Here is a 13,540-nt window from a genome sequence, read left to right as displayed (position 1 = left end):
GGCCTAGCTGCCCCACGTGCAGGAGTAACCTTGTCCACGGGAATGGTGTCGGGAAGATCCAGAACTTCGGTTTCTGGAGGAAAATCAATAACCGGCACCGGTGTAGTCTCCGGGACCAAAGGACGTGCTACCGCTGTGTCGTCGGCCTGGAGCGGTTGAATTACCGCTTCCGAGGGGACCAAAGCACTCGCGGAGGGTTTTGGAGAGATATCGGTGGAGGACGCGGGCCACGGATGTTGGTCCCGGTCCTTATGCTTTTTGGAAATTTGTGTTGTCGGTTGTTCCGACGGCATGATATAAGCGAAGGATTCGCCGAAAAAGTCTTCGGCAAATTCTGCCCGGCGCTTGAGAGTGCGCTTATTAAAGCAGGCACAGGCAGCACAGGCCGAGACGTCGTGGTCTGGGCCCAGGCAAGGGAGGCAGTAAGAATGGAAGTCCTTATGAGGTATTTGTTTACCACAATACAAACAATTATTAACTTTCTCAATTTGTTCTGACATCGGCTGAGGCAAGAAAAAATGTTCCCCAACGGGGTACTTAGCTTTTAGATGACTTCGGTAACTGAAAACACAGGAGCTGACCGACCGGCACTTGCGAACTGCTTCTGCTTCGGGCACCGCGCGGCAAGAAAGACTGAAGAAGATGGCGTCGGCCGATGCCTTTATACTCCAGCTGTTCTGACGTTGGAGAGGAGGCGACACCAGCCGACGCCGGACCCAGACTTTGGAATCCGGCCGACCGAGGGCTGCCTGAGGCAGGACAACCCATATGTTATGACTGCAGTTGCATTCTTGAAGGACATCCCTGTGGTACTCATTGGTTTGAAGTCAGATTTGGAATCTGCAACCTTTACAGTGTGGGTTCTGTCCGTGAGCCAGTTGGCAACCCATCTTGTGACGTAGGGATTTACACCTAGTTTAGTGAGTTTAGCTATAATTCCAGAATGGGGAATGCTGCTGAAAGCCTTGGCGAGGTCAAGATAGGCTGTGTGAACCACCTTACCCTCGTCAACGGCTTTGGTGACTGCCTCAAAGAAGTCAATCTGGTTCAGAAGGCATGATCTGCCTTTCACAAAACCGAACTGGGAGGGGTCTAGAGGTTGGAGGTTACAAATGTCTGTTTATGAGTTCCATGATGATACGTTCCATGACCTTGCAGACCAGGCTCGTCAGGCTAATAGGGCGATAGTTCCCAAGATCAGTGGTGGCTCCCCCTTTGAGTGGGATAACTGCTGCTGTGCACCATTCAGTGGGCACAAAGCCTGATGTGAGACTATGATTGAACATGGTGCTTAGGTGGGGAGCCAGTTGGTTCTAAAGTTCGTGTACGATGCATCCTGGGTTGTTTTCCGGTCCCATGGATGCTGTGTTTTTGGTTTTAGAGAGTGCAGCTTTGACCTGCACAGATGTGATTACAGGGACTCTGCATTCTTCCTGTATAGATATGGGCCCTTTAGGGGGTGAGAGGGGGTAAAGTTAGCACTGAACCTATCTGCTAGGATGTTGGCAATATCAGTTGGTTCTGTAACTTTCGTGCCGTTGTGCTGTAACTCAGAGCAGATCTGGGTGTTGCCGTTGAGATTCTTGACATAGCTATAGAATGCTTTGTGGTTGCCCTTAGAATCAGTGGCAATTTTGTTTTCGTAGCTAGCTTTAGAGAATCTAATAAGGGATCTCAACTTCTTACTGAGGCTGACCAGGGAGCTCCCCCACTCATGGGATTTTACTCTCTTTTGCAACAGTTTCTTCCTTCTGTTGTAGAGGTTTGTTTATGGTAGGGGACCACCAGATTGGCTTCTTTTTTTTGGACAGCGTCTTGGTTCTGTTTGGGGTAGCACGATCCATGCACTCTTGTAAGTGCTTGTAGATTGCATTTGTGTAGGATTCAGCAGTAATAACTGTATTGTCCAGCTGCATGGATGTCATGAATTTTGCCACTTATGTCTTAAGAAGCTTGACATTGGCTTTGGAGAATTTTTTTACCGCGGTTTCCTTAATGGTGGTGGTGGTGGTAGGGGGGGCAGGATGCAGATATCTAGGGTGATTACCTTATGGTCAGATCTAACCAACAAGGAGTTGACTTCAGGTGTGGAACACCGGTCACTCATGTTGGTAATGACTAGGTCTAGGATATTGTTGCCCCTGGTGGGGGAGGGAAAAAGTTGATCCAGGGCAGTGGAATTTATGAATTCCAGAAAGCGTTGATCGAAGAACTTAGTACATGAGTAGTTTTTCCAGTTAATGGTGGGGTAGTTGAAATTGCCCATTATTAGGGTGTTTGGTTGAACCCTAATATTTTCCAGTACATCAAGAAAAGAGCTGTGGGAATCCTGGGGCATAGTGGGGGATCTGTAGCAAGCTACAATTTGGATTGCAGTTTTGCCCAGAGTTAGTTGCACTTGGATAACATTGGATGCATTATGCTGAGTAACTAGCCTGGAGGTGTGGATATCCTTAATGAATATGGACACACCTCCGCCTTTGGTGTTCTGGTCCAGGTATAAGTTATAGCCTGGTAATGCAAGAGTGCTCTCTAGAGCCTTGAAGAAGGTCTCAGTCACTGCACAGATATTGATGTTCTCCATTTTAAGGAGTGCCTTGAGTGAGTGCATTTTGAGATTTAGACTTCTAGCATTGAGTAGCATTACCCTCAGTTTTTACTTGCCTGTCCTGTTACGGTGGTGAATTTGTCATTTGAACCTTGCCTAAAAAAGGCACTATAGGGGCAGCAAGAGCCTTAGCCAGTATCCGGAATCCCAGGGGCGACAGGTGCAGGCCATCTCTGGCAAAGCATTGTGTTCTATCGACCATGTCATCCCAGGCAGAGAGATACTGGATCCCTTTAGCATGACACCAGAAGCGTAGCCAATTGTTGAAGTCAATCATTTTGTCCTTGTACTGCAGTATCATTCTGGGCAATGGCAGGATGCTACTCGGGGTTAGGGTCATACCTGCCTGGGATACAAGATCGGAGAGCTCTTCCATGTCTCTTTTCATGTAGTCTAGTGAGGTACGTCTCAGGTTGTTCACACCAACATGGACAGTGACAGAGTCATATTTGTACTTGTTGTGGAGTGACCTGAGTGTGTGGGTTATGTGTCGGATCCTGGCACCTGACAGGCAGCTGACAGTAACCTTCTCCTTGTTTAGCCTGGTGAGTGGGACATAAGTGTGCCTGACTATAGACTCACCTATGACTAGTGTCTTGGGTACGTTGGTTTGCCTTATGGGCTGTGTGTCATTTGGGTTGTGTTGGGGGGGGGGGTAGAGGTTGCTTGCATTTCTGCTTTGAATGTCTCTGTTGCTTGATCAGGTTATTATTGAGAGCCTCTGCAAATGTTTTTGTGTTTCTGTATGTGGATTTTGGTGACGTAGGTTTAGTGGGTCTATGTGATGAGTGTGGTACAAGTGTTTACCTTCTCCTCTTGACTGTCAAGTTCAGTCTTGGTTGGAGAGAGCTTTACCTCCAGTATGGCTAGAAAAGTGCATCTCTCTCAGGTTGTGGTGTTGGGTGGTAGGAGGAGAGGGTTGTCTGTGTACATGAGGCAACTGCTACATTGCCTCAAGATACCTAGATTCATCAGATAGACAGGAGAGCACACTGGGAGCTGACCCCTGGACATGCCTGAATAAAATACTACTTTCCTCTAGACAAGCGAGGAGAGTGAGTATAAGAGCTGTTTTTCTCTAAGCAAGTGAGGAAAGTACAAAAACTGTTTTCCTCTAGGTAAAGAGGAAGGTTGAGTGCTGTAGTAATTTGTAGCTTATTTAGTGCTAACAACAAGTTCTGAACAAGTGCTGAGCATGAATAAGCAAATTCAAGTGCTAAAACTAAGAATCTGTACCTGGATCTTGTGGTAGACAGGCTACCTAGTGCTTACCACTCCCACTGATAAGCTAGAATGCTTCCCTCCAACACAGAAAGGCTTTGGGGGCTCAGAAGCTTACAAGCAGTCCTGGACACAGCAGATATTATCTGGACTACACTAGTTACAGGAAAGGTGGGAAATGAGTGCAAATGTGGGATTTTAAACCAGGAGGTTGAAAGACATGGAAAAACTGCCCAAACGGCCAATAAACTACAATTTCTGGGCCAGAAACCACTCTTGTGGTAGATAGGCTACCTAGTGCTTACCACTCCCACTGATAAGCTAGGTTTCCCTCCAACACAGAAAGGCTTTGGGGGCTCAGAAGCTTACAAATAGCCCTGGATACAGCAAATTTGTATCTGGACTAGACTAGTTACAGGAAAGGCAGGAAACAAGCTTAGAATTTTTTTTTTTTTTGGAAAGTGGAAAGGGAGAAAGGAGAAACAGAAGATAATTCAAAATTAAGGACCGTGGCTTGCCCTTCACAAATGTTCTCTCTGAATTAGGTAGAATGAGCTAGTGACACTAGACTGGAATAGAGCTGGGATGGAGCTGAACAGATGGGACTGGTAGGAGTGTCTGAAGTCAAAATATGATCTCACTCTACTCGGTTGAGTGAGCAAATCAGACAGATCCAGGAGGAGTGTTCAGACACAAATTTACAGGAGGGGCGGGCAATTCCAAACCCACCAAGATTAATACCAGAACAAGAACAGGGAGGGTGGGGGCAGGAAACTAACTGCAGAGACAAGACAGAGAGAGACCACAGTATTCCGTGAAACAATTAAATAGAAAAATAGATAACTACAGAGAGACACAGACTAAAATATTCAATTAAATAATTACACACAAAAATAAAATGCAGGGAGTGGGGGGTACATTCTGCCATGATGGTGAGGACTAAGTCAGGGATGCTGGAACCGCCAAGTATAGTTATTGATGGAATGCAACAGTGAATAATTTCAGGTGGTGGTACCCTCATGATTAACAGAACCTACAAAAGAATGTGTGCTGCCTCTCTCCAGTAACAGTGACATAGGCTTACCACATGTCCCACTCTATGCAGGACAATCCCGGTCTGGGCAGTTGTGCCCTGTGGAAAAAGCAAACAATAGCAAATATTCTGAGATTTTAGGACAAAAATGTTTCCTAAGTTTCATTTAATAGTTGAATAATGTAATTATATTGTACTGGAGATACTTTTATATGGAACAGCATAAAAAATGAAATTCTACAAAAATGAGCTTTTACTTTGGCAATAAACTGAAGTCCAGTCCTTTGCACTAGTTGCAAAATCTTACATTTCCATAAAATGTCCCATTTTGGGCACTTGGAAAGGTGACAACCCTCAAGTAACACTCTAAGCAACTGTACAAGAGCAGTATATGAAGTCAAGCAGCAGCACACACAAACTGTTTTATTTCTCTTGTGTTAATTTACCACAGTGGACAAGGCATAAGAGAGCGGCTAGTAGTAAACATGGTAGGATAGCAGATCTGTTACTGCTCTGACATCACTACCATGTGAGTAAGTTGTAATGGCAACATGTAGGACTAATAATTGTCTGACCGGGAATCAGCTACTCAACACACACTGCAAACTGCTAGAATGACGGCAAAAGCATACACAATATCATTTCAGTTATATGTTTATAAGTAACAGTGGAACCAGGCACTGATGCATACAGTTGTAAGGTAGAGAGAGAAAAGTGCTGAAAACATATGCAAGCAGAAAATCACAAAGATGCAGCATGTATACTAGGAAATGCAGTTTACTAGTATACAGGAAAAAGCACAAAAAATATGAAATTTAAGGAATGGATGAGTGTTGTCTACTGATGTTTGAGTTTTGCATCACTGTTGTGCTCCTACAGAACTAGATGCAGTCAGATCATAAAAGCAGGTACTTGGCTAGTAACAGAAGCATGTTAGATGGGAAAATGAAAAGAACAGACTACTACCTGCAGTAATGTTTGAACCTTGCAGTACACATATGCTTTTTTTTTTTTTTTTTTTTTTTTACTTCTGAATATATTAAAAAAGAGAGACTACTTCTACAACTGTTTGAAAATTACATCATTCAGATGCTTTCTATGAAGCTAGGACATGATATAAAATCATTAAATTTAGCTTGACAACTGAGCACAAAAAGTAGGACCTGAAAGGAACAGAAAACTGTGTTTAATGAAGTTTTAGCCTTGAATTACTTATGTGCTTTCTGGAAGGTTACGTGTCAGATCATAAAACTCCTAAAAGGCAAATCTAATAAATGACTCAGAGCTGCTGTGAGTACAGCTGGAATTTGAGATGGAAATCTGGCTAACATCTCTGAAACTTCTGGAAGCCACTCCACCCCAACCCCCCACAGCCAAAGCTGTGACATGCTCAGAAAACCATAATGAAAATGTAAACAGACCAGAATAAAAAAAGTTATAGGACTGTCCCCTTAAGAGAACAGGTACAATGGTTATTCACCACACAGCTACCTCCAACACACAGTATTTTCAGTTACTGAAACTATCGTTAGTTTTTAAATTAAAAGCTAAAAAATAACTGCTGCTGTTTTTCCAAAAATACCACTTTGCACACTTGCCAGTAATATTTTGTAACTCACCTATGAGTTTGCCAGTAATATCTCCATGGTTGAGTTCACAGGCAACTGTACAAAAATTATGCAGCACCTGACTATCCTATAATAAATGTATATGTGGGTGTACACACACACACACACACACACACACACACACACACACACACACACACACACACACACACACATAAAACCAATGGGTTCTTTATTAGGCTGCTTTCTGCATACGGTCTCAATGCAGTCAATTCCTACTGAAAGGATTACAATGCTGTAAATCAGTGTATTAACACTTCATATAGTGAGAAGGTGAGAAGTGAACTTGTCAGTAGCAAAGATTCTGATTTAAGCCACTGTTAGCACCCAACAGTTTATTAACATTAACAAACTACACTGTGCCTGAACACTGCTCCTCAAAACCCATTATGCCAACCCACCACTTGAACTAAGTCCTTACCTTATAGACACAAAGTATAGGGTTTGATTCTGACCTCTGGTTACTGCTTAGGCTTGTAGCAATCTACAGACTGATAGCTTAGTATTTTACCAATAATCCTAAGCAGATGGTTATTTTAGTTAATGAAGTCAAGCAAATAAAAGCTAGTATTTAAATGTCAGTACAAATACATAAACTGTCAAAAGCACAACACATACCTTACTTCACTAATATAGATAATCTGATGACAACTCACCTGGAAGCATGCAATACCAAAGGCTATCCCAGCCACAATTCCCAAGTTCGACTCCATAACACCACTCAGCAACTTTACACAACCCTAGAAAACAAATAATTGTTAGCCTGCTAAGTTCCATTATAGACAGACCTTTTAACGGAGAAACTAGAAAACTTCAAAACAGATAAGAAAACACGCAGAAATGATTATGTAAACAAAACACAAGTTAGCACTCATGCTGCTAAAGTACATTTGTGCAAATTATATGGGACGTATCTCCTGCCAGGGATATTAGACATCAGACATACAAGCAGTGTACTAAAGCTTTTGAGCATCTTTCTTATACACCTTCGCATCCGATCAAGCATGAAAACATGCTGGTATAAAAAAGGATGTAAAGATGCCAAAATTCACAGATTTCTTGGCCTAAGGAGGGATGCATAAATTCTGAACTTGATGGAAACTTAAGCTAACCAAATGTCATGTAATATCAGAGAAAGGCCAACCCAGCTCACAGGGGTACTTTTGTCCATCATTAAATCAATGCTGCAGTAACAAAGTATATGGGATGACTGTCAAATCTTAAACAGTAAGGGTGGTGGAAGCAGGACACAAGTCCTGATGAGCCTGGAGAAAGAGTTGTACAAGAACTTACCATAACAGTATATGTCCTACTGCTTACTGTTGCAGCATTCCTTAAGAGGGCTATCCTGCCAAGGGTAGCCATATGTCCAGCCAGCATACTAAAGCTTGGGCCCATCCATGCATTGTATGGACTAAGCCCGAAGGCAGGAGGTACATAGGGGATTGTAGGTATGTACGTAAACCTTGGAAATTACTTGCCACAGGAAAACTAAAAGGAGCAGAAGTAGATGCAACTTAATACACATCTACACGTTCATCAAGAAAAGGAGAAAATAAAGGATGCCCTGTGCCAGATCAAAAAAAAGTGGAGGAGGGAGGAATGGAGTACTGCAACAGTAATCAGTAGGACATCTACTGTTATGGTTCTTGCACAACTGTACTAAGCCCTTCCAAGATCACTGTTGCAGTATTCCTAACAAGAGGGACACAAAGAATAGCTGTGCAAGAACTTACCATAACCTTAGATGTCCCTCTCGTCCATGTTGCAGTATTAATTATAGTAGGGAGGTTGCTGCCTGCAACGCTGACATCCGGCCAGTATACCAAAGTCTTTGGTCCAGGAGGGTACATGTAACGTCCTCTGTCAGAGCCATAAACCGACGTAGGATGTAAAAGTGACGTCTGTACGTACCCTCTTCAGAATGGACTGACACATACAGTAGTACTCCTGTAGGTTTAAAGAGGGTCAAAATGGGTAGAGCCTTGAGACTGACATGTAGACTAGACCCTAAGGTACTTTATAGGCTGTGTATAGTGTTGAAACTGGGAAAAAGGGTGACTATGTCCCCACATGTAAGCAAAAGTATGTTACATAGGCAAGGAAGATGGGGCAGGAGGGAGGGACTGAATACTGCAACATGGAAGAGAAGGACATCTAAGATTATGGTAAGTTCTTACACAACTATTCTATGTCCTTCTATTCTTATGTTGCAGTATTCATTACAGTAGGGAGAGTACCAAAGCTTTCAGGTATGAGCCTGGGTGGAAGATTGGGATCCCTCGTCAATGAGACCATGAAGAATTGATCTGACAAACCCAGCTCTGGAGGCTAGGTCCAGTTTGTAAAGTTTGGTAAAAGGTGCATACTGAAGCCCAAGTGGCAGTTTCTAAAACTGAGGTGTAATCAACTCCTTTGAAAAAGGCTACTGAGGAGGCAGCTGCCCTGGTGGAGTGGGATTTGACATGTCCATGCAAAAGTCTGCCCATGACAGGAATAGCATATGCCAATGGACTTGGAGATCCATGATGAAAGAGTCTGTTTGGAGACTGCCTTCCCTAGAGCCCTCAGATGGAAGGAGATGAACAGCTGCTTAGACTTTCGAATAGGTCTGGTTTTGTCTAAGTAGTACCTCAGTTGTCTGTGGACATCTAGAGAATGCAGAGTCCTCTGAGGGATTTTGGGGGATGAGGGTAAAAAAACAGGCAGGTTAATGGTCTGGTTTAATGAGAGTTCATAAGCCACTTTAGGCATGAAGAAAGGGTTAGTCCTGAGGGCAACTCTGTCCTTGTGAAAAATAAGGTAAGGAGGGGTAGCCATAAGGGTTTGCATCTCCGATACCCTCCTGGCGGAAGTAAGGGCCGTTAGCAGAACTGTTTTTAGAGTGTACAGTCTTAGGGATACTAAAGGTGCTGGTTCAAAAGATGGTATTGTAAATTCTTCTTGCACAAAATTCAGGTCCCAAGGGGGAGGTATAGGCTTTCTGGGGATCTGACAAAGTATTTCTTTCAGGAAAAGCTTGACTTCCAATCCTAAAGTCAGAGGTGGTAACATGGGCAAACAAGCAGAGATGGCAGATAAATGGACTTTGACTGAAAAGTAAGCTATTCTTTTTTTTTTTGCTCAATTTTATTTTGTTTTCCAAGAACAATAATTACAGTTACATTTCTAGATAAGGTTACATTCTATAAACAATATTTACAATTGGCCCAATAATAGAGAGAGAAAAACAGTCCACGAAAAAAAATAGTATTTCACAACTCAAAGGATTTCTTTTGACTCTTTAATCTCTTATAGACGAGATTGTGTCCATTTTTAGCTTTTCAGTAAGTGAAAGAATTTTATTCCAACGATTTGTCCAGTTTTTGGGAAAAATTCTCAGTTCCTTAACTTATTTCCATTAGCGTAGTTTCTTTCAATAAGATCAAGAAGTCTTCAATTGTGGGCTCAGATGAGGATTTCCATTTCCTTGTGATGCACATTCTGGCTACAGCTACTATGGTCCACAGAAGATATTGTTCTTTTTTTATTCATTTCTGTTATTTCACTGACATTTAAAAGAATTAGAAACTTTGTTAAAACAAATGTATCAGTGTAAATGGCTTGAAAAAATGTACCTATTTCTTCCCAGTATTTTTTATTATTACAATCATAAAATATATGTGACCAATCTGTTTCACAACAATGAGCATCTCCAACAAATGTTTTGGGAAGAATTAAATTTGGCCATCTTGCTGGGAGTATAAAAGGCTCTATGACGATATTTCCATGTATAAATCTTCCAAACTTGTAAATTGGAAGTTAACTTGGAGTATAATAGATTGGTTTTACTTTTAGTTGATAAATTTATTGACAGTCCTTTTGTTATGAAGTTCCAATAATTCTGGTATGGTTTAACTTTATAAGCTATTAGAATTTTATACAATTTTGATATTGAATTTGCCCAGTTATAGTCATTCTAAATTGCTTTGTATAAGTATGAATTTAGGCTTGATTTTAAAGGATGAACTATTAATTATTCTGCATGGATCTTGAGCATAAAACAAAATACTTTGACGCACTAGCCAGTCTGCATTTGATATGTCAAATATATTTATAATTTCAAACGAAACAGCAGCCTATGGTTAAGCCACAACTATAACCAGTAAAATAAAATGAAAAAACCATCAAGGGAAAACAAAGCATTCTGTTGTGCTTTTATTCCAACTTGCAGACAACTCAGTGAAAAGCATAAACGCAGAAAATCTCCTACACGTTTTTCGTCACAGTAGCTGTAACTTCTTCAGATAATGACATTACTGAATCAGTCTTTATTTAAACACATTAGTTTCCCGCTAAAAACATTCCAACCTATCAGGCTTAAACAAAACCATTTGAATGACATTCACAATTACCTCATTAAAATTTTAAAGCTCCCTTAGCTTACATACCAAGAAAAACTTTTTTATAGTCTTAAATAAACATTAAAAACTTGTCCCTATTAAAACTTAATTTCAATGATACATTATCAGAAAACTTGAGTTAAAAACATATTGAATAACATAGTTTAAAAACGTAGTTTAAAAACCATAATATATTAATTTAAAATATGCATTTGCTGTGTTACATTCAGAAGTGTTCAAGCTCCCTGTTGTGGCCAAACATATGCACCACTATTAAACACAATGAAAAGAAAGACATAGAAAAGGTATTCTAACATTTTTTTCTTTTACAATTTGGCAGCTCTCATTTTTAACAAAGATTTAATAGAGATGGTCTCATTTAGGCCAGGGGGAGATGCTGCCTCCAGTGTCAATTGCCACCACATTTCTTTATTTTCAATCCTCTCCTCCCAAAGGCCCCCTCTGATGTCTTTTTTCATCCCCTCAAGGACAATAAAAGGAGAATTTTGCCTCTCTACATTCCATGCTATGTTTGCACATGGCATTGGTTTCTTTCTTATTCTTGATGTCATTTAAATGTGCGTAGATCCTTCTTTTTAGTTTTCTTTCTGTTTTTCCAATGTAGAAGGACCCACAAACCTCACATGTAACCAAATAAACCAATCCAAACTATTCGCAATTTAAAAATCCCTTGTCAGTAATCTACCTCTACTACTTAAATAAACTTCACCTTTATTTATTACATATTTGCACTGACTACACCGTCCACATCTAAAAGTGCCTATTCTTTGTCTGTTATTGTTTTCTGTAACGTTCTCTAGCAAGTTTTTTAAATTTACTGAATTACTATACACAAATCTTATATCACTCGATGGAAGCCCTTTTAGGTCTGTAATACTTATAAACCTTGACCATTCTTTTTCAATGATTTTCCTAATATGTGGGGTACTCGCATTAAATTCCAAAACCATGGCACGGTTGAAATCTTTAGTGTATTGATTTCCATTATCAAGTTCTTTGGTGTTATTTTTATCATTCGTGTCCCCTAAAATAGGTTTAAAGTGTGAGCCCCTTTTTAGGCTCAACTCTTTCAAAATTTTCTCAGGGTAACCTCTTTCCCTAAACATCTTAGTGAGAAAATCTATCTTATTGTTGAATTCACATTCCTCTGATGCATTTGGCTTCCTCTGACAATTTGCCCTTTCACTAGGTTTTTCTTACAGTGAAACGGGTGGGTACTATTAAAGTGTAGAAAAGAAATTGTGTATGTGTTTTTTCTGAATACCTTTGAATGCAAACACACTTCCTTTTTGTATATTTCTATGTCTAAGTATTGGAAGGGTGTCATTCTTTATATTCCATGTGAAATCAAGAAAAGTTGTGGAATTTTTCATTTCCATGAATTCTGTGATATCAGTATTTCCTATCCAGAAAATATGTCATCCAGAAAACGCTTGTAAAGATGCCAACAGATGTTAAAAGGGGAGTTCAAAATGAATTTCTCCTCCCAAGTAGCCAAGTACAAGGTTAGCATACGTGGGAGCACAAGCCGCCCCCATTGCTACTCCCTTAATCTGGTGGTAAAATTCTCCGTGAAAAAAAACATAGTTGTGCTTCAATACTAAGTCCATAAGCTGTAAACATGTCAACCTTTCTTCATTAATAATTTTAGTATCCTCATATAGTATTTCTTCTAACATTTTAACCCTTCTAAATGTGGAATACTAGGAAAAGAGATCCATTACATCAAGAGTAATAAATGTACTATTTGAAACTTCAAAATTCCTATTTCCTTTAACAGGTCCCAAAAATCCTTAAGAATATTTTTCCTTTTAAGCCATATTTTATTCAATTTCTTGTCAATGTATTTGGCTAAAGATAAGGTCTTGGAACCGTCTGCAGAAACTATTAATCTAAATGGGGGATCTCTCTCATTTTTATGGGTCTTAGGTATTCCAAATACTGATGGAATTCTAGGTTTCTCTACTGTTAAGTAACCATATGTTTTTTTATTAGTCCTTCCAATAAAAGGTCCTTCAAAACAATATCTATTTTGCTATAACCAATATTAATTTCATTTCTTGACACACTAGCATTTCTCGTAGTGTCTTTTAACATGTCATTCATTTTCCCTTCATATGACATGTTGTCCATAAGCACCATTCCACCCCCCTTATCGGGTTTCATAACCCTTATTTCTTTATCCCTTCTTAAGTTGTTTAATACTTGTTTTTCTTTTTCACTTAAATTTCCTTTTAAGTGAATATGCTGATACTTTTCCCCTGATTTCTTTCTCAAACTTTTTCCAAATTTCTTAATTGGGGATGTAATGGGGGGATTAGTAATGCTTCGTTTGTGTAATTCATTTAAATTAGTGTTATTGTCGTGATTAACAAGCAAACCTAAAATTAATTTTCCTAAAAAAAGTTTTAAGATCCATAAGTGTCCTTGCCACAGCTCCTTTTTTCCTAGGAATGTATTTAAGCCCTTTGGAAAATAAAGTAAAATGTTCCTGTTCCAATTTTAAGGAGCTGAAATTATAGATAGTAAAATTGTTGAAAGAACTTTTGTATTCTTCTATTTCATTCACCATGTGTGCAGCAGTGGGGGGGGGGGGCTTGTGCATGTTCTTCTCCGTTTAATATCTGTCCTTCTTCCCACCTCTCCA

General features: G+C 40.2%; 1 protein-coding gene across 1 annotated transcript in view; it reads right to left on the bottom strand.

Moving 5' to 3' along the window:
* Positions 1-13,540, bottom strand: part of TSPAN6 (tetraspanin 6) — a gene marked incomplete in the record, with an annotated part of 833,747 nt that overhangs the window by 289,810 nt on the left and 530,397 nt on the right. Inside the window, 1 exon segment of the mRNA XM_044057519.1 lies at positions 7,147-7,230. Coding sequence (XP_043913454.1) covers positions 7,147-7,230 — 84 coding nt within the window.

The sequence above is a fragment of the Protopterus annectens genome, chromosome 15.part0 (assembly GCF_019279795.1).
Source record: "Protopterus annectens isolate FY-2018-M chromosome 15.part0, PAN1.0, whole genome shotgun sequence".
NCBI classification, from domain to species: Eukaryota; Metazoa; Chordata; order Ceratodontiformes; family Protopteridae; genus Protopterus; species Protopterus annectens.
Note: the sequence above shows the minus strand (reverse complement) of the source record. Positions and strands in the feature narration are given on the sequence as shown.